Genomic DNA, 22,144 nt, shown 5'->3' with positions numbered 1-22,144 from the left:
TGTCATTCATATACAATTGGTATGAATAAATCAGAAAACAGCTCCAAAGATAGCTCAGCTCCCCTGAGCTCAGACTAAGGGGCAGGTAGTTCCTTGGTAGAAAAGCATGAGTGAAAAATTAGACACAGAAGAGTGTACTGAGTAGCAAAGAACCTTCCAGACACATTCAACTTGGGGAAAACTTGTCAATCAAGGTATCACAGTATTCTAAGCCCCTTCCCTATTATAGAATTTTGTCAAGGCATTCATATTCGAAGGAAGTAACATCTAGGGTAATACCATATTTTCTAATGTAAATTAAAAACAAGAGATACAACTTAAAGGTAGAGTTTTGAAAAATTTCAGGAAAAAGGTAGTGTTTATTACACTTATCACACAGAACTGATACCAGAGAGTAGGGTTGGGTTTGGGGTATGGTGAAGGATGATGCCAAAGACATTGATGTGTGTCAGAGAGAACATAATTCTTAAACAAGGGATCCTAGTTATGCCTCAAATGATGAAGAGATCACTTTTATCATATCAACAAATTGCCAGGAAAAAAACCCTGGAAACATAAATCACACAAAACACCTTGGTGTGAAGTGTTATAAAACTCCCAGCACAGCCAGGACTTGAAGGCCAAGATCCTAGAGAGAAGGAGATGCAGAGGGTGAGTCAAATATTCCACATTGCTTTACATTTATAGGCACTGGCTTTAAAAACCAGCCATATGAGGTATAGAGGCTAGGAAGCTGAGCATAGATTTTGGCAGTCTCTCAGGACTGAGGAGGGAAAATGACTTGGGCCAAGATCCTGAAGGACAGAGAAGTGAGCCTAATATTTGGTTCAGCTTTTTCTTCTGAGGCAGTTTCTAATTTGTGATATTCTTGGGGAGGAGAAAGTGGCTTTAACGAGGAGTTAAGAGGGAACCAGAGCTCTCAGCAGCCTCAGATTCTGTGATGGCCAAGATGGGAAATGAGAAAACCATGAGAACAGGCAACACAAAGCACTCCACACTGTCAGTGAGGAACTTTGAAGAGCTGCATCTTTGGAATAAGAATGAATCACAAATATGACTGCCCTCACAAAGACTGACATCCAGCTTTAACACAGTCCAATTCAGGGCTTAATCAAGTTATCTATTGCCTGCTAGAAAGGGAAGAGAATATTCTGGGAAGGATTGTACACCCAGAGACTTTGCAAGTTTTTTTTATGTGTGTGTGTAATGGATTAGGGGTATATGGTATATATATCATACATATAACATCTAATAAAATTTGGTACATATCAGGAAACAAAATCATGGCAGGAAGCAGAAGAGAAATAGACTCACAGATGATCCAGGTATTATAATAATCAACTTGGATTTAAATAGAAACTGTGACTAATCTGTGGAAGGAAACAGAAATCAAGATGGGTTAACTGAAGCAGGAAACTGGAGTTTACAGGAAAGAATCAAATAAAAACTCTGTAAAAATACAAAAATGATCAATGGAATTAGAATAGGTTGAAACCAGAAGAAGGTATTTCCCTCTAAAGTATGGAGGAAAATGATGATGAAGAACACATAAAATAAAAAAACCCATAAAAATATATGGGAAATGATGGCATAATTTAATGTGTGTCCCTGGAATTCTAAAGAAGAAAGGAGAGAACTTGGGGGCAAGACCAATGTTTGAAAAAATAATGGCCCCAAATTTCCAAAAAGGTATAGGATGTCAATGAAAGAAGTGATACAGCTCTCAAAAAGAATAAACAGGAACAAAGCCACCAAAGTATTAGTAAAACTGTTTAAAAAAAACAACAAACCCAGAGACAAAGACAATGTCCTAAAAGCAGCTACAGAAAAAGATATTATCTTCAAAAGAGCACTAATAAGATGAGCAGGTGACTTCTCTCCAGAAATGATGGAAGACAAGCACAGAGAAACAGTATCTTTAAAATAATGAAAGCAATCATTAATGTCTTTGAAATAGTCTTTATTTTTTTCTCTTATTGTCAAAGTGATGTACAGAGAGGTTATAGTTTCATACGTTAGGTCTTGGGTACATTTCTTGTACTGTTTGTGACCTCCTCCCTCATTACCCCCTACCCCCTCCCATTTTCCCTCTCCCCCCCCCGTGAGTTGTTCAGTTGGTTTACACCAAACAGTTTTGCGAGTATTTCTTTTGTAGTCGTTTGTCTTTTTATTCTTTGTCTCTCGATTTTGGTATCCCCTTTCCCTTTCCTAGTTCTAATGCCAGTATAAACAGTTTCCAATGTACTCAGATAAGATACAGTGATAGTGCAGGTACAACCACAGGAAGGGGATACAAGAGGATCATCAACAGTAGAAGCTACGGTTTCACATGGCATGTTGAAAGTAATTACAACAGTGATATAACACTCGTTTCCATAACATGGAGTTCATTTCACTTAGCATCATCTTATGCATTCATAAGGGCATAGCTATTAGGCTCTTGTGACCCTCTGCTGTGACATTTTCAGATGAACAGAACAGAAAAGTTTTTGCCTAAAAATTCTCACTAAAAGAAACACTAAGGAAGAAGCATGCTGTATTCTTAGGAGGACTACAGCCTAATTGCAGCCCTGGGCAAAAATGTGAGACCCTATCTGAAAAACGAAACAGGCAAACAGGATTGAGGGTATGGTACAAGTGATAAAGTGCTTGCCTAGTAAATGTAAGGTCCGGAGTTCAAATTCAGTTACCCCCCTCCTCCCTTGTCCCCCACAAAGCCAGATAAACAAAAAAGAAATGATAAAGGAATTGTGCAGGTAGGAAGAAAGGGTACTAAAGGAAAACAGGTATGCAAAGGGTAATGAAAAGTAACAAAGGAAAAACAGTACGTTATGCCAAGTAAATGTTAACTACTCAGAACAATACTAATGATGTCTTGTAGGGCCAAAGCAAACATAAAATTTAATTATCTAGCACTCTGCATTGTCTAAAAGTAGTAAATGTATATTCGGTGCTAATATATCAGACCTCCATAAGTTAGGGATGTGTTATAAAAGAATGCATATAGAACAAGCATGCAAAGTTAAGAAGATGAAAGGGCTGGGGATATAGCCTAGTGGCAAGAGTGCCTGCCTCGGATACACGAGGCCCTAGGTTCGATTCCCCAGCACCACATATACAGAAAAACGGCCAGAAGCGGCGCTGTGGCTCAAGTGGCAGAGTGCTAGCCTTGAGCGGGAAGAAGCCAGGGACAGTGCTCAGGCCCTGAGTCCAAGGCCCAGGACTGGCCAAAAAAAAAAAAAAAGAAGATGAAAGAGGCTGGGATAATCAAAGTTCTAAAGTAGGTCATAGACCGGCTCTGAAACAAATATTTCAGTTGTCTTAGGGTCATAAATTGGGAGGCTTGAGACTTAATCCCAGTCTTGGTTTGTTTGTTTTTGGTGCTAGTTTATAGATTTGCTTAAGTTTAGGTCATTAATGTGCATGGTTAGATGTGAATTATCAGTGACTCCATGTAAGGAACAAAAACCCCTTGGATACTGGCATAGAGAGACCTAGTTATACTTGAAGTTATGGTTATAGATCATCAGCTAGATGAACACACTCTTCCTATTTACTTCAATTCTTGAACTCTTTCTACAGGGCATGTTAAAGAATTATATGATAAAGAATAAATTCATTTTGCTCCTGAAAGCATGTGTACCTCCATCAGTGCTTCTTCATTAAATGTATGACCTATAGCATTTTATGAAATAATTAATCTTTATACCATGTAACTAACAAGCAAATACTCCTTGTTTCTCTATGGGGAAATTCTCTATTTAAAACAATCCCAATATGAATCATATACATTTCCATGCATTTAAAGACTATTTCACAAAGCATACAATTCTCCCAGAGAACTCTCCCAGAAGAGTTGCTCCCAGGGGCTACAGTTCTTATGAACAGGCTGCCCGCAATATACATGGATCAATGCCTTTTGGAATAGCATTGCTTGCCAGTTAATAGACTTTTGATTTTCTTTACTCATTGATTAATGAAGCAGTAATTCTAGTCCTGAACTAGAAGACAAATTAAGAAGTACTGTAATCAGATCTTATGGGAAATAGGTTGTAGTTTAGAGAGTTGGTTGGTAGCTATGGAGACAATGTAGCTAGAATGGATGACTTTGCTAAAGCAGCCAAGGACCATCAGGGAATGGAGGGCCAAAGCACAACTCAACAGATGCTGCTCGATGCATCTGGAGTCATGTGCAAAGCCCCACTGTGGAGGGTGAGATGTGAGTGCAGGCTATGCCCCAGCTCAGTCCTACGCCATGTTCTTTGTTCCAGAGACAGGTGCTTCAAGACAAGACCCAGTAGGGATACAGAATGCACTGGAAACTCTGAGGGGCAGAGGTGACATGCCCTCTGGTGGGATTTGGGAGGTTAAGTGGACGTCTAACAGCCATAGATAGAAAAGAAATGTCTTTTAGGGATGGAGAGAGGCCATACAAGGATAAAGAAGAGGAGCAATAAGAATGCACTCTGTTTCAAGGCTGATGGTGAGTTGTGTGACCTAAGGTTTCTGAGTTTTGGTTTTTCCACATCTGGAAGATGAAATTAAAAAAAAAACCAACAACTACCTTCCGGGGTTGTTATGAAGACTTCTGAAAGCACATATGTCTCTGGAGTCTACCACAGTGCTTTGAACAGTGTAGACAGTCAATGAATGGCAGTGATCCAATTCCAACACTACATGCCACTGACAAATGACAGCAAGACTCTGAAAGAGTCAGTTGCCTGCCTTCCATTTGCCTTCATTTTCTGAAGCAAAGGAAGTGTATGGAATTTGGGGATTCCTGCCTGTATGGACTCTAAGATACTTGAGCTCTTTCAAAGTAGTTGCACATCTATATGTGCATAACTTCACACATAAACCTCAGGAACACACATAGAGCCCACAAATACAACATACTATATACTCTACAGCACCCTCTCCTGTACCCATCTGTTTTGGAGGTGTTTAGTATCTAATTATTATTCTTATTTAACTGGAGGATAATATATATTAACCTGTGTCCATGGACATTGACGCTGTTCCATTTTTTGTGTTATAGAATGTGCCTATGTATGACTTTGCCTGTACATGTAAATTCCTGCACATGAACTGCTGGGCCAGAAGAATGTGCCCTGAACAAAAATTTTCCCACCAGCATTACTACAGTGTACTACACCTCTGTCAACATATGGCTATCAAAAGTCTAATGGGTTAAAAACTTGGCTCTTTTGAATTAATTTGCATTTCTATAATTGCAAATGAAGTTGAACATCTTTTAAAAATATTTAAAGCTATCTAATTTCCTTTTCTGAATGTTATTCATGCTAGGATCATTTTTCTATTATCTTTTAAAAAATGACCAATCAGGGACTCTTTATATATTAGAGACATTAGTCTTTTGTTTACTGTATGGGCAGCCAATATCTGCCCCAAGTTTGTGTTTTATCTTTAAAATGTCATAGCATTTCCCATAATCCAACTTTTGTGTGTGTGGTACTTGGATTGGAGCCTAGGGCCTTGTGCATGCTTGGCTTGCTTGTTCAGCTGATGTTCTACCCCTTAAACCATATCAACAGTCTACCTTATTTTTCCACTGGTTATTTAGTTGATGAAGCCTTTTGAACTTTTCTATCTAGGCTGGCTTTGAACTGTGATCCTCCGGGTCTCAACTTTCCAAGTAGCTAGTAGTATGTATGTGAGCCACTGGTGGTTGGCCAAAAATGATTTTAGTTTGTGTCATCTATTATTTCTTTTATTAACTCCAGGTTCTGTGATATGCTTGGAAAGGACTTTGCTCTATAGTAAAAAGATTCATTCTTTCCTGTGTTTATTCTCATGTCTGCATGTCATAATTTTTAGATATTTAGATCTTGATATACTTTAAACTCGTGTTTGGGTGAAGAGTTTGAGATAGGGAGCAAGTTGCCCTTCCTAGATGACTGTCATTTATCAAGTGAGCTGTGTTTCCCTAGCTTGCAGGAAATTACACTTTTCTTATAGACTTAATTTACAAATGAACTTGAGTCTATTTACGGTCTTTCCATTAGACTCTATCGATCTATTTATGCTCTAATTCCACACAGCTTTATTTAATGTACTTTCATAATGTTTTAGTATCTGGTTTAGTGAGCTGAATCTCACCCACCTCATTTGTATTTTTTTTTCCAGATATTTTTCTGGTGATTCTCCTCTTCCATTGAATTGGCCTATATAATTTTAAATATAATGTGTTAGTGAATATAATGTGATATGAAATTTGTAAATTAAACTATAGGGTATTTTGGAGCAGGAGGAATATTCAGTTTCTTAACAAGGTTTTCTTTATTCAATTAAATGTTATTCTTTTAAGAAAACAATATATAAGGGGCTGGGGATATGGCCTAGTGGCAAGAGTGCTTGCCTCGTATACATGAAGCCCAGGGTTCGATTCCCCAGCACCATATATATAGAAAATGGCCAGAAGTGGCGCTGTGGCTTAAGTGACAGAGTGCTAGCCTTGAGCAAAAAGAAGCCAGGGACAGTGCTCAAGCCCTGAGTCCAAGGACCAGGACTCGCAAAAAGAAAAGAAAAGAAAAGAAAACAATATATGCATATGATAATATTTAAAAAGTACAAAAGGGTATATAGTAAAATGCAAAAGAAAAAACAAAAAACAAAAAAGCCTTCCAAATTTGACCATTACTCTCCAGTTTTCCTAGAGGCAATAGGCTTTCGTGTGTATTCATGAAGTTATTTTGAGCATGTAAATTTCTGTATGTACATAAATCATTTTTATTCTAATTGGCTTCCCCCTTTTGCCCTACCCTACAGCTGCTGCTTGTATATCCGGCTCTGCTTCCCCCAAAGTATGCACAGAAGAGGAGCACTGTGTACCAGCATAGTATATGACTGCATAAATGTAGCCAGAACTAAAGTATGTCCCTGGTTGATGAAAAATAAGCTTGTTTCCATCTGTTGTGTTAAAAATATTGCAATGAATATCTTTCCTTGTATTTAAAAAAGAAAGATAAATCCCTCAGTATACACTTACCATGACAGGTATGACATGTCCAAAGGATGATGTGTCTTTAACATTACTACGATGCTCTCAGAGGAAGTTAGTCATGGTACTGATATCTCATGCTGGTAGTCTTAGCTACTCAGGGGGCTGAAACCTGAGATCAAAGTTCAAACCAGCCTGGAAAGATAAATCCATGAGACTCAATCTCCAATTAACAAAAGCTCGAAGTGGAGGCCTGGCACTCTTACACACACTGCTAATGATGGCTGTTATATACTATATTTCTGCTCTAGTAAATAAGACAATATGTAATTTTGATAAATATTGTTAAATTGCCCTCAAAATTATAAGGCAATTTGTTACTTATGCTCCACTTAAACTTGCCTTCTCTTTGGCAACATTTTGGCTCAGGTACTGTAAAAATAGATTTTTGTGTTAAGTAATCTGCTAAGTCTTGAATAGCTGGTTCTCCACTTGTCTCCTACAGAGATCTGGAGAAAGTCTCCAGGGGTTGGTGGTGCTGTCCTATAAAGCTGAGGAGTTTGGGCACCGCCGCTGCTCTAGGCAGGCTGGGAATCCCTGGGGCCACACCCACTGTGCCAGCTTCATTAAGTAAACAGGCCTCGCTAAGTCGATTCAGCTGCTTGTCCTACTGGATTTATCAGAAGATTCAACTGAAAAGCAAACAACAGGTTTCATATGGCTCAAATCACATCTTTCAAATAATGTTTTAATTTCTGGACCAAGTGGCCATGACTGAACATCCTTACTTAACTTCTTTCTCCCTACCCTGAGTATCACTTTATTTCTATCAATCACAGTGCTCACTTAAACACTCTTGCATGGAGCACAACTTGAATGAGGTGAGGGCTGGACAAAGGAGGTATGTATAATGGCAGTAATGTAATCCAAAGAAATAAAATTGGGCATCCTGAGAGGCTGCTTGCAGCAGAATGATATACTTAAAACATACCCAGTCTGATGCTGGCCTGGGAAATGCTAATGGTTGAAATGTCTCCTCCATACTCATGTTGGAACTTAATTGCCATTGTGGCCATGTGGAGAGGCAGGATGCGGAGAGGTGATTGAGTCATGAGGACTCTGTGGAGCTTGAGTAATAAGAGTAATTATTTCCTTGGGGCAGTGCCCTCATGAATGGATTAATGTCATTATCCCAGGAGTGGGTTCCTGGTAAAAGCATAGCTGCCTTCCAGTCTCTCTCTCTGTTTTGTGCGGAGGCCCTGGCCACATGTGGCCCCTTGATTTGGGGCTTCCCAACCTCCAAAACTGTGAGCTGAATAAACCTGAATTGCCTATCATTTCCTCAGTCTGTGGCATTCTGTTTTATAGCCGCAGAAAGCAAATGAAGACAAAAAAAAGTACCAGCCCTAGGTATTTACTGAATGTTTTTCTTCAGGAGGCAGCAAGGGAGAAATTCCATCATACACTGTTCTACCAAGGGCACAACTGAAATGCTCCTTCGATGGCTTCTCTTTTAGGAAACAAATTTACTAAAAATCTTCTGTGGATCCTTTCTCCCTGATTTTTATTCCAAATGGCAGCTGCTCAAATATGTCTTTTCACTCCTTAAAATTCAGTTATGTCGTATTTTCTGGCCCTGCTTCCTCCCTCATCTCTCCCCTTCTCTTGACTTTATTCTCTAGTAGCTTCTAGGCAGCACAATTTACCCCTTCTTTCAGCAGTGCTTCACCCCAGTATACCTAAACATCTATTAGAAGGTGGGAGGAAAGGGATATTTACACATCCTTCCAATGAAAAGCTCTTGTCCCACTAATAAAAGCCAGAATGTCATCTAATGCCAAGCCAATCACTATAACTAAATTATTTTATAACTAACACATGTGGCACATATTCTTTTTATCACTAATCAGCAGATAAAGAATCTAAGGCTCAAACAGGCTATATGATCTATTCAAGGTAACAGACTTAAAAGTCCACATTAAAGCTTTACCTAGTTACCGGTCATGTCATATCATGTCACGTCATGTTATGTTACATTACATCTCATTATTTATGTAGTACTAGAAATTGAACTCAGGGCCTTGAGCACCTTGAGGCCCTTGAAACCACTCCTATAGTCCCATGTTGACATGGTTTTAATGATGCATGGCCACAAGTGACAAGGGCAAATAAATGGTCATGACAGTGCCCCTGGCCCCTCTACCCTTTCTCTGAGTTCTGCTTTCTTTCTCAACTTCCTAAATTCTTGTGTTTAGTTCAGCATTGTCTGCTGTCCCATCTCAATCTCTAGACCCAGTATTTTGTCAATCAAGTATCATAGCTCTATACCCCAAGTTTCTGATGGTGGTTCCTTTCTTCTCTTTAGTGCACCCCCCTCCCCCCACCAATAATGAGTATGGTGTCTTGGATTCCTGTCCTTTGGCTGGCAGTCTGTAACTTAGCTAATTCTCTTCTATCCACTGTTGCCCTATATATTACCTGTCCTTCTACTTCTAATTTCCTTTCCAATGTAACTGCATGTCCTGGAGCCTGCAGCAACAGGCTTGGGGAAGAGAGCCCTTCACCAGAAGTGGCCACTCATTGGACTGAGAGTAGATGTTCACTACAGGATTCCTCAGTACATAGGTTGTCAGCGATCAATAGGAAATCCTGCATTTCAATTAAGAATCACCTAAACTGCCCAACTGGCTATGCGAAGCCAAAGAAGTCATATGGTCACCATTTGGAGCCATGTGCAACATAAGCAAGCTGAGGTAGCAGGTCTTGGTCAAAGGATGGGGGAAAGAGAGAAACAGAAGAGCACCGAAAAGCCCATGTGACTCTGGGAATAGTGACCAGGAGGGTCCCCTCTAAGCTTGAAGCCTGCCAGCTCCAGCGCTCATGGGTCTTTTCTGTACTCTGTATAAACTGGGTTCTCATGGGCTCCGCTTTCTCTTACCATAGCCTCCCTTCTATTTGAGAGCATTTTCATAGGCTCCTGTTAGCCATAATAAGACTACTAGACCACCTTCCTCTTAGAGTAGGAGCTTTCTTCATGTTTCCACCCCTGGCTTGTGTCTTGGCACATAAAAGAAGCATAGATAGCTGTCTCTAGACCCTGTTCTGGATGTGGAATTGACTGAGACCCTGTGAATATCCTGGCCAGGCTGATCCAAGGAAAGGAGGAATACAAACAGAAATGAGTTGGGAGTAGGTTAGAGTTCTACATGTTTTTTCTTTCTTTGAGAATGCTGTTCCTGTAATTATTTTTGGTCAGTGTTGGGACAGCACATTAGGGTGTTCTAAGGTATGACACTTGAACAGGGAAGATGGACAGACCAGCAGAGCCTGGTGATGCTGAAGACCAGGAGAAGGCCTATGGCCTCATCCTCAGCCAACCTTTGATTGGCATGAAGAATAGCAACGATTAGAATCACTACATTTTCTGGCTTCTCCAGTTGTTCTGCTGAGGAAATAGAGATTCACAAATGAAAGCAGTAGTGATGAGTACTATCTAAAAGGTGGGTTCTGCTTCAAGCACCTGGTTCTCATTGGACCACTTTGTCCTTACAGTAACTCTATCAAGTTGGTATCACTGTCTGCTGCATCTCAGAAGAGGAAACAGAAGTGCAGGGGGATTAAATAACCACTCTCAAGGCTAACAGTAAGAAAGTAATTGAGCCAGGATTAAAACACAGAAGGCCTTGACTCAGAGCCAATGCTTTTTAGCTATTATGTAGCATTACTCAGGAGCATGGGAGAACACTGGAAGGGCTTTGGAGCTTTTTTATTCTAATAAAAGGTTATATAACTGTATGTGTATACCTGTTTCTCAACCAGATGAGGCAGCATGTCAGGATACATAGAAAATACTAAAAGTTGGGTGCCAGTGATTTGCACATGTAATCCTAGCTACTCAGAAGGCTGAGATCCAAAGGATCGTGGCTTGAAGTCATCTGGAGGAGAAAAATCTGCAAAACTCCATGTCCAATGAACCAGAAAAAAGCTAGGTTAGAGGTATGGCTTGAGTAATAGATCACCAGCTGAGAGAGCAAGCAAGCCAAGCACGTAGGAGGCCCCTAGTTCAAACTCAGCAGAAAAAAAAAAGAAAGAAGAAAGTAGACAATAACAAAAGAAGTTAGAGTTTGTAGACATAGGTTATTGTTAACCATTCAAAGAAAAGGAGGAAAGGATGTTCAAAGGCCCTTTCTTCCAGGTCCCAGAACCAAAGAATCTCTTTAAACTTAAAATGAAGGACGCCTGCCTGTTTATGGATTTGCCTGCCACAGGTGGTGTGATAACCCTGCGGGCTGACTGAAGCAATCACCAAACACGACCTCCAAAGACAAACGGATCAATACTCTTGCCAGGGCCCACCACACTCTGCTGTCTGGTGCTCAGGAAAGGCTTGAGGTCAGAGAACTATGCAAGAGGAAGCGGTTACTCGAGTGCATCTTTCATGGGTGGATATTCAAAGCTCCTGGCTGGCTTATCAATAAATCAATTCAGATACTTGTTAGGTGCTGCAGACATCGGGTGGTTTTCTGGAAACATGAAAAAGTGAATGAATACAGATTCTTCCTCCAGCCACAAACAGAATGCACAGAACTGCTGGACAAACTAAAGCAAAACAAACTTCGAAAAATATACACAACTGGATTTAGCTACTAGAAATGGGGAGAAAGGTCTAACCCAGAATAGCAGACAAGAGCTATGTGAGGCAAGCTGTGGGATACAGGCCCAGGAGGCAGAGGGAGAGCAAAGGGACATCTTAAGCTGGTGGGAAGAAGAACACGGGAAGGCACTCAGAAGAAATGGATGTTTAGCCTGTTTCTGAACAGAAGATGAGAAACCTCCATCTGTCATTTGTGGACATAGTCCAGGGAGTTTTCCTCAAGTGGACCTTCAGCCTCTCCTATGCATGAAGCCAGAGTCTACACATCCTGTTGCTGTGCAGCAGACAGTACCGGGGGAGAAAAAGCAAGGTCACTGTGTGAAGGCCTACTTTCCAGAGGGGCGAAAGGAAAGCCTGTTGAAGATGAACAAGCTGTGCAAAGCCAAAGAGCAGACTAGGGACGGGAGAGGGCAAGCTCAAAGGAGAGCTCAAAGGAGAGCTCAAAGTGTCCTTCCTAAAGTCCTGAGACAACAGGATAATTGAAGAGACAACTGAGCATGTTTCAAAGAGCCAAGGCAGCCATAGTGAAGGGTCAGATGTGAGGAGGAGAAGAAGTAGGAATGAAAAAGAGACTGAGCAGTGAGGAAAGGCAACAAGAGGTCTGTCTGCTCCCAATAGGCACAGTTTCGACAAGAGATGAAGAAGGAACAGGTAGCAGTTTCCTGGTCTACTTGAGAGCCACAGGCAAATGCAGGACATGGGGGGCAGCACCAGGAGGAGACGCTGTATGAAAGGGCTTTTCTTGATCCCTACTGTATTTCCAATTGCTAGTATATAGTTCCTAGTACATAGCAGGAATTCAATAGTTATTGTAAATTAAATTGGTATATATAAAGTTATCAAAAATATGCCCTCAAACATTTTGTGTATGTGGAGGAGGGAGGGTATTGGGGTTTAAACTCAGGGCCTCATACTTGCTAGGTAGGCATTCAACCATCAAGCCACATGTGGTGCTTGAACTCAGGGCTTAGACACTATCCCTAAGCTCTTTGGTCATAGTTAGTGCTCTACCACTTGTCCATGGCCCCACTTATGGCTTTTGCTGGTTAACTGGAGATAAGTCTTATGGACTTTTCTGTGCAGGCTGGTTTCAAACCATAATCCTCAAATCTCAGCCTCCTGAGTAGCTAGGATTACAGGAATGATCCATAGGCACCTGGCTTGTTCATTATTTTTTATATAGGATCTTGCTTCCTTCCCTGACATATATCTGGTCTGAAATTCATCTATTTTAGGGTTCCAACCATTGCTGGGATGAGAGGCTTACACTACTACTTCTCTTTGTTGAGATGGAGTGTCACAGGCTTTCCTCTGTGGGTTGACCTGGATTCATGACTCTCCTGACCTCATCTTCCCAGGTGATTAGGATTTCTTGTGTTAGCCACTGGCACTTAGGTGGTGGTCACCAACACTATTGCCAAGTTCAAGGGACACAGTTGTAGAAAGGGCAGCTCTAAACACTGCAGAATAGAGTAAGTGTCATCACGGTGATGACAGAGGAGAAGGTCTAGGGTGTACCCCATGAAGCCAATTTGATATAGAATCAGAAGCCTCCAGAGAAAGCACCATTCATGCTGGACCCTGAATGGTGAATAGGATTTTGCCAGTTGAAGGGGAGCTGGAAGATGATGCAGATGAGAGGACAAGAGCCTTTGGAGTCTGAAAGAGGTCGAAAGCTTAGAGTTGCAGCAAGAAATAAGATCAGGGAGATAAGATGAGGTCAGATTATGAAGATTTAAACTATAATACAGAATTTGGACTTTATTACACATCTTGATTGATTGGGGGATGGCATAACCTGATTCATGTAACAATGATAACAGAGAAGAGAACTGGAGTCAGGGACATCAGAAAGCAGTGTCCCCATTGAGGTAAGAGATGAGGGAGCTAGGACAGGGGTGGGCTAAGGGTGGATGGAACTGTATGAACTTAAGAGAATGTAGAAACTGGCACAGGGATAATAAAATGGTCCCTGGGTTGATCTGGGCAGTATCTTGGCCAGCAACCAATAGAGAACCAGGCACCAAATGAACTTGCCAAGACTGTCCTGTTAAAGCACAAATGCCAACAGTGGAAGGGCATGGTTTTATCTCAAGGAGCACGTATCCACTGGTGCTCCCTTCCCATTTCCACTGGTGTGATCTGCCATTTACTTCTGCCTCCACTTACTCAAAATACCTAGCTGGGATCTGCTGGGCTAGCCACAATTCAGTATTCTTTTTTCTTTAAGCAGTTTTATTTTAATTAATGTCTATAAGATGTACATATGGATGAGGCTCAATGTAATAGTCCAATGCAAGTATGCAATGTGTGCTAATGAAACCCATCCTTCCTTTACCCTTTCCCTCCCAGCCTCTACTACTCACTATTCTGTGCCCCATATGAGAACACATGCTATTTTTCTTTATCTGGCTTATATCACTGCACATAATGTCCCCTAGTTCCATCCAGACCCCAATCTCTTTGAACAAAAACCAGCTCAAAATGGACCACAGATCCAAATGTCAGGTCTGAGGATCTGGAACTACTAGAAGAAACCATACGGTAAGTACTTAAGATGCTGGAATAGGTAATGAGTTTTTTGGACAGGACCCTAAACATACAGGAAACAAAAGTAAAAATGGACAAGTGAGATTTTATCAATCTGAAAAGCTTCACAGCCAAGGAAATAGCCAATGAAGAGGAGAGACAATGTACAGAATGGGAAAATATTTTCCAACTACTCATCTGACAAAAAGATTAATATCTAAAATATAGAAGAAACTCAAAAATAAACCCCAAAGAATCTAGTTCTAAAAGGAAAAACTATCTAAATAGCTCCCAAAAGAAAAAAAATACCAATGGCCAACACATATATTTCTAGTTACCAGTAGCATCCAGGAAGCACTGCCTCTGTTTCCCCAGAGAAAGGGGGACACCTCCAGACCCCCAGTTCCTCCAGCCACTAGTGCCATTACTACCAATAACTCTGCTATAATGTTTTTGGCAACTCACTTGGTGTTTTTCAGTGACAATAACATTAAAATTTCTTCTCCATAGTATTATTATAGTTTTCCATTACTAATGGAATTAGTAGTTTTATCATTTGTGTTGGAAATCCATTAGCATAAAATTTACCTCCGACAATACCTTTTGTGGTTTTTAATGCCCTTGAAACTTGCTGTGAGCAATAAGTCTATAATAAGGGAACACTGGTAAGCATATAAATGTCTTCTGTCGGAAAAGAGGGTTTTTCATTTTCATCCTGGTTGGACTGATAGAGCAAGTGGCAGCATATTAGGTATGAAGGGCAAAGAAGTTTGTAGATGCTTTCAAAGGAAACATCTGTGAGGATTCATATTCTTGCTCCTTTTTAGGTTATTATTTTTTACCTGGCTCATAGAAAAATGTAAGCTGTGTTCTTGCAAGAAACAAGAGTTAGGGTCATGAATCATTAGGAAGTAGAAGACATCACTTGATTTCGGAAGGAGTTGGGGAGCTTGGAAACATGGCCAGCAGAGGCCCCCTTAAGTGCTGGTGGAGGGCAGCGAGGTGGGTTAAGCATCATAGAATTGCCTTCTTGAAATTCTTACCAAGTTTGGAACAAGGGGCCTCACACCTACACAGGGCCCTGCACAGTATACATCTGGTCTTGTGTATAAGCTAGACTGATAGGGGTTCAAGTTGTGTGTGTGTGTGTGTGTGTGTGTGTGTGTGTGTGTGTGTGTGTGTGTGTGTCCCCTTGGATTCCTTATCTCACTGGGAAAATATTATCATCCTCTCAGAATTGATATGAAGGGAGCTAACAATAGATGCCCAGCACCCAAGGCCCTGAAACATGGTGACAGACAGTGACATATGCTCCCCATTCAGAGTCCCTCTAATTAAAGTTACTATGACTGATGTCAGGAAATGCCAGCCAGCTGGGATAGCCAAACATTGTGTGTGGTATAGGAGCCAGTCCCAGGCACGTTGGTTAGGACTATACCGAGTTAAAGAACTTTCCCAAACAGGGGCACTGTAAGGCTGGGGTCCTGGATATGAGTTTTTGACCTTTTATATTGTTATGAAAACATGGCCCATCATGTATGATATAATTCTTGAATGCTTTCTCCTTTTCAGAAACTTCCCAAGATGGCCAACAGGAAGACTAGCATTAATATGAAGATACCTTTGAGCTTGGTCTAATTTACTTGCAAACTTGAATATTTTAAACTGTTATTTGTAACAAATGATTTTGAGCATCCCACACCACTGAGGGGGACAGGTCTGGAAGGTGAGGGGTTGTCACAATTTCTTGTTTGAGGTCCAGAAACATGGACCACTATGATCCTAGACAAGGGGTTCCTACCCCTCATTCTCCACTACAGGCCAGACTGACCAGCACCAGCATGGAGGGAGCCCTCATGACTTTACTCTCCTATAACCTGAAGAAGCATGGTAGCCAGCATCAGGGAACAGAGTAGCTACATACTGGCCTTGGAGTGATCGCATGTAAGCCCATAACATCTGGTCAAACACTTTGGTTTTTCCCCCCAAGAAATAAAAAGACTTTAAATCAAATTAATAAGAAACACAAGCTTATTCTTGGGCATGTTTCAACTCTAATCCAACAGGATTCCTCAGGGATTACAGTGGAGTCAGAATGACCTGTGTGGTATTCAGTTCATAAGGTTGGGGAACAGCTGGGAGTCCAGATGGTGGGCTTCAAGAAAAGCCATTGCTGTGGTAACCTCTCGCCAGGCCCAGGCACATGTTCTTCATATCACAAGGGGCACCTGTGGACCCGGGGCCTCCCGAAGCATGTTAGGAGGAGCCAAAGGTGGGGACTGGCCTCTCAGGGCCCTGTTCACACCCAAGTATGGTTTGCTTGGTCCTTCCTTGGTCCTTCCTTCCTTCCTTCCTTCCTTCCTTCCTTCCTTCCTTCCTTCCTTTCCTCCCTCCTTTCCTCCTTCACTTCCTTCTTTCTTTTCTTCCTTCCTCCTTTCCCCCAGAGCATCTGGGAGGTAAGCAGTGAAGTGTGGCTTCCCACAAGGCATTCTCAAGCCCGAGAAGATTCTGTAGGTAGGCACAGCTGAAGCTGGATGGTTGCTTCACAGCTATCTTCCTCAAGTGCCCTCTCATTAGCCTCTCTCTGGTGGTAACTGGATCAAGTTTTTGTTTTGTTTCATTTTTGCCAGTCCTGGGGCTTGAACTGAGGACCTGGGTGCTGTTTCTGAGCCTCTTTGGGCTGAAGGCTGGTGCTCTACCACTGAGCCACAGCACCACTGAGTAATTTTATTGGAGATAAGAGTCTCACAAACTTTCTTGCCCAGGCTGGTTTCAAACCATGATGTTTATCCCTTAGCCTCCTGAGTAGCTAGGATTACAGGTGTGAGCCACCAGTGCCCGGCTGGATCAGGTTTTTGACGAGAATCAAAACAGCATTGTTAGCCAGACAAACCAGCAAACATTACAGGACTCTCCCTTATCTCTCAGTGGTGGGTGGGGGTGGGGGTGGGGCGCTCTGCAAGATGTCCTGCAGATGCTTCCATTCACGATGACTGTGAGGAGGGACTGGCAAGTTCATCAGACATCTCAAAAATACAGTTGCAAAAAGCACATGCCAATACACAAATGTTGATTTCTGGAAGTAGCAAATTTGGCTGAGACAGCTTGAGTACCAACCCCATCTCTAAGGATCACAGTAAGAAAGCCATAAATCACTGTTTTGATTTTGAGGAGACCAGAGACATGTCCAACAACAGAGCCACCACAGAAGCATGTAGCATCTGCTGAACAACACACTGACACAATTAGGGAAACCTCAGAAATGTGTGCCCCATCTTCTACTTAACATAAAACCCCTAAACTCAGCAAACAGCCTTACTTCTAATTCATTGTATGGCAACTTTCAAGCTCCTGGAAAAGAAACTCTTAGGGCTGCTTTGCATTTTTCACAGTCAGCTAATCTGCTCTTTTTTTTTTTTCTTACCTGTTGTCGAATTTCTTCCTCCATTTTCACTGGTGAGCCCAATTCTGCAACTTGTTTGACACCTTCACTGGCATAGCCTCCATATTCCCACAGCACGTAGTTCTTGGAGTGGGATCCCCCAATGATTGCAGACCAGTGATTGGCTCGACCTGAGAAAGCCAATCAGGATGCAAATGTCAGCATGGATATGGCTGAAACAGGAGTGCCTTAAATTATGGGGAGAGAGGAGTAATGGGACTCAGCCAGCAAGTACCCTCAACTAAGCATCCCTCTTAGTTCTAGAAAACTCTCCTCTCCCCTCACCCCCCAGTGATTAGACAGAGTACCTATTAACAGTAAGTCTTGGAAATGTGGGCAGATATATTCAACCCACAGAGGCAGTTCAGTGATACCTTCTGTCTCAAGGGTCTTGGAGAAAGGAACAGTTGAGAAAAATTGAAAGGCTGATCAGTTTTGTGGGGCAGAATAGAGAGGAAAGGCTATTTCTGTCCAACTCAGAAGCATTAAATAACACTGTGTGCCTGGAAAGCCATCAGTAATTTTGCATTGAGGTGTCACAACCTGTAAAGAAAGTTAGGAGTTGGTGCTGGGGAGGTATCGTGGGAAGGAAGGAGCCTGCCATGAGTGGCCTTGCTAGACTTTTCTTCCGGAATTTAGTTGTCATCTGAAAAGATCAGAAAACCACTGAAGGGTTCTGAGCCAGGGGAGTGACATGATTGCATTTGAATTTTAGATAAATCACCCAGGCAGCAGTGTGAAGGATGCACTAGAGAGAGTAAAATTGGAGTGGAAAGCTAGGGAGGTGAGTAAAGAGCGGGAGCTATGGGGGGTGGAAGTGAGGGAAACAGCAGTTAGCAATTTTCGGCATTAAACACGGCTGTCTTCAGCTGATCTTAGGTACATTCAGTGTGAAGGGCAAGCACGCTCCTTCTAAGAACAGCAGAAGGAGCCTGGATACGGAAGTGACCAGGCCACGCTGACTAGTGGTGGTCCTGTGGGATGACAGCTGCAGTAGGGCACCAGAGGGATAAAAATCAAAGGGGAACCAGCAAGATCTGAGCAGGGCCTAGACTGGGGGCCACTAAGTCCTCAAAGGGAGAAAGGGGAACTGACAGTCAAAGTCAATATGACAGTGGGTTTGATTTTGTTTGTTTGACTTTGAGTCATTGTCTAGCTATGTGGCCCAAGCTGGCCTCAAACTGACAATGTTCTTCAGCCTCTGGATTGCTGGGATTATAGCACATACCACCACCAGAGGCTTGTATTTATTTTGGCATTACAATAAATATAGATGCATCTATGTTCTGGTTCAGCTCTCAGCCATTCATTCTTTCTTTCACAAAATCTCAAGATAATGAACAATGAAGGAGAAAAAAAACTGAATTGGATAAGCCCAATTGACAATTTTTATTGACCCATCCATGGCCCAGAGTGGGCAGAACACTTCACTTTACCATCTACCAAAGGGATTTTCAACAGGTGCTGGTCCTGTTTATATAGCTGCCATTGCTACCCCACAAACAAACATAGGCATAAAGCCAGGCTACATTCTCTGGCCCACTGAGGGCAGCCCTGCCCACCCCAGGCGCATGGCATCACTAAGCAGGTCTGCCCAACTACTTGTACACCATTTCCTACACAGCAGGGAGGAATGCAAGTACCACCCTCATCTCTCTAGAGAAGATGAATGGAGAAGCTTCCATAGCTTTCTCTGAGTAGGGAGAAAGTCCTAGCTATCATCTGTGCTAAGAACATGGTTGTGTAGGGCCAAGGGCTGGTAGCATGTTGTGACCTGTGGTTCATGATGGGAACACTTGGAGACTAGCTGCTGCAACTCTTTTTGCCTCTGTGTCATTCCACTGAACTGCTCCCTTATCCCAGGCACACCCTGCTGGTAATTCTGCACAGAGGCTCAGCACATGTTGTCCTCTCTGTGCTCTTCTCTCGCCCAGCTTGGCCAACTCTTATTTCTTTCATGATGAATGTACCCCTGTATCCCTGTTACACAACCACATTTCCTATGTTTGCCGTCCTACTAGATGGTGAGCTTCCTGAAGGAGTCTGCTTTTAGCACTTGTGTGGTGCATTGCAAGTGCTCAGTAGATGTTTCCAGAAGCTTTTTATTCAAACAACTAGGTAAGGAGACACAGCAGAGACCAGATTTGCCCATGTTTGATCAATGTGATTATCTATAGGTCTTAGGACAGTGGAGATCATGACAGCTACTAAGCTAAAGGACTCAGCTACCTTGCCTGCTGTTAGAAAACCAAATGCCACAAGGAAGAAGGAAAGGAAGACAGACAGGCCCTGGCCTTACAGCCAGCAATTTGAGCTCTAAATTCAATTACTTTATTTCCCTGAGTTTCAGCTCCCTCTCTTGTAATTCAGGAATGATTATGCCTGCCTTATTGACCTACTGTGAGAATTAAATTTTGTAAAATGAGATAATATATGTGAAACCACTACTGGCACAGAATAGACCCTCAATAATTATGGTTTCCTCCTTTTATGGTTGTTAGGGCGTTTCAAATACCAGTAAGATGTGCAACCTGACCTTTATTCAATATGAAAGATAAAAATGTGTATAGTAAGAAGGATGATAATGAAATGAGAATAAGCATAATCTCAGGTGTGTCTTTCTGCTTTCTTCAACTTCCTTTAGCTATGTGCCAAGCACAATGGCAGCTGTGACACAGACAGGAAGAGGATCTTTTTGTCACTTGCCCAGAGGGACTCACAGTCTGGGGATAGAGAAGACAGATGGATAAGCAGATTAATTACAATCCAGCTTGTCAGATTATTACACAACAAGAAAGCAATAAGTCCAAATTCCCTAAAATCCAGGGAATTAAAGTGCAGTGGCTTGAGAGTAGAGCGAGAAGCAGATACTGCCACATGGCCATTGGTTTTGCCAGTTTTCTCTCTTGAATAAATTATCTACCTTCTAGACAATACAGGTATTAGTTTCCCACAATGATTCTGCAACCTAAGACAGTGAATTCAAATGCCAACATATTTAATGATGTGAACCAAATAACAGATCTGTGCAGGTACCTGGACTTGGGGCAGGGACACTGCATCCTCCTGGGGCAGTGAGGCAGGAACTAAGATCAGAATGAGCTTTAGAAACACAACAGTTGTATCATCCAGCAATCTCATGGCTGTGTATATGTCCAAAGAAAATATACATGTATAAATGCAGATTTTGGTGGTTTTCCATAGAATGAGTTAAAAGTTAAACCAGAAAGCCATGGGCAACAAGGTGAGAAGCAATCACTGAATTGTGAGATGGTCCAGGGGACAGAGATGTGTGTGGTGACCTAAAGCCAGTAAGACTTGGATTCAGGCTTACATTTGTGAATATTAATCAGTCATTAGCCTCTCTGAGTTCCTGGGTTTCCCTCTTTATGTAAGTATGTGTGCATTTATGGTGTGCTTGTGATAGAATCTAGAGTGTCTTGTACGCGGGGCAGGTGCTATAGTCCTGAGCTACACTCCCAGCCCCTCCCACCATTTTAAAAATAGAGAGAACAGTTGCAAGGCTGGACGACCGCCCAGAGTTGTGCAAATTAATTGGGATGGTTTTGGAAAGAACTGGGAAGCTGTGAAAACTGTACAAAACAAAGGTCTCAGTATTATTTCAGACAGAATGCACTGTGGGAATCTACAAGAAGAATAAAAAGAAGGTACAAAAACAAAGGAGGGCTTCCAGAGACAGAAAGAATAGTAAGAAGGGAGGTAAGCAGGCTAGGCTGGGGATCTGGAGAGATGGAACAGAATTATCTTCACCACAGAGATAGGAGAGTCAAGTATCTCTCATCATCCCGCATTTGATCATGCTCATCCTCTGGATGAGGACACACACAGTCAAGCTCACAGAGCTAGAGAGAGCTGGGCCTGAACCTCAGGTCTGCCTGACTCCACAATGCTTGCTTTTTCTCCCACATCCTACTGTGAGGAAAAGAAATAAAAGAGACCACTGGAGGCCCAGAGAGTCAGAGGACTAAGAAATTGGATAGAACACAATGGATGGACTCGTTTGAAGAGTCTTGACTGGCCGTGTGGCCAATGGCATAAATGGAGGGAAGTGTGGTGAAAATTTCCATTTGGGAAGGATGATGCAATAGTTAACATGTACTGCGCCTTTCCTATGTGCCCAGCACTAGGCAGAGAAATTGACCTCCTTCACCTCCATCATCATTCAGACACAGATGATATCATCACATTTTCCCCTGTGAAACTTGGACTTAAGGAGTGTAACCCAAGGCCACAGAAGCAGGCAAGTGAAGATACTGGGTTTAAAGCTGGGTCTGTCTGATGTAGGACCAGCTCTTTCCTACCACACTACTAGGAAATACACCCTTGGAAGGAATGGGCAAGGAGATAAAAATGGAGGCAAAGACAAAAAGCTGATCACTTTCAATTTCAGTTTCTTCATCTGTGAAGAAAGGGTAGTGACAGGACAAGACTCCTAGTGTTATTTCTAAGGCTCAAGTCAATGAAACAATGGCTGGCACATGAAACAGAGCAGAAAGTATCAGCTTTTTTTCCCTTCTAACAAGTAAAATTAAATCAA

General features: G+C 42.0%; 1 protein-coding gene across 1 annotated transcript in view; it reads right to left on the bottom strand.

Moving 5' to 3' along the window:
* The window catches only part of Spon1 (spondin 1), a 265,529-nt gene that overhangs the window by 85,584 nt on the left and 157,801 nt on the right, over nucleotides 1–22,144 (bottom strand). Inside the window, exon 6 of the mRNA XM_048361093.1 lies at nucleotides 17,569–17,717. Coding sequence (XP_048217050.1) covers nucleotides 17,569–17,717 — 149 coding nt within the window. The remainder of the gene's footprint in view (nucleotides 1–17,568; nucleotides 17,718–22,144) is intronic.

The sequence above is a fragment of the Perognathus longimembris genome, chromosome 13 (assembly GCF_023159225.1).
Source record: "Perognathus longimembris pacificus isolate PPM17 chromosome 13, ASM2315922v1, whole genome shotgun sequence".
Taxonomy (NCBI): Eukaryota; Metazoa; Chordata; class Mammalia; order Rodentia; family Heteromyidae; genus Perognathus; species Perognathus longimembris.
The sequence above is the reverse complement of the archived record's forward strand: the minus strand, read 5'-3'. Positions and strand labels throughout refer to the sequence as shown.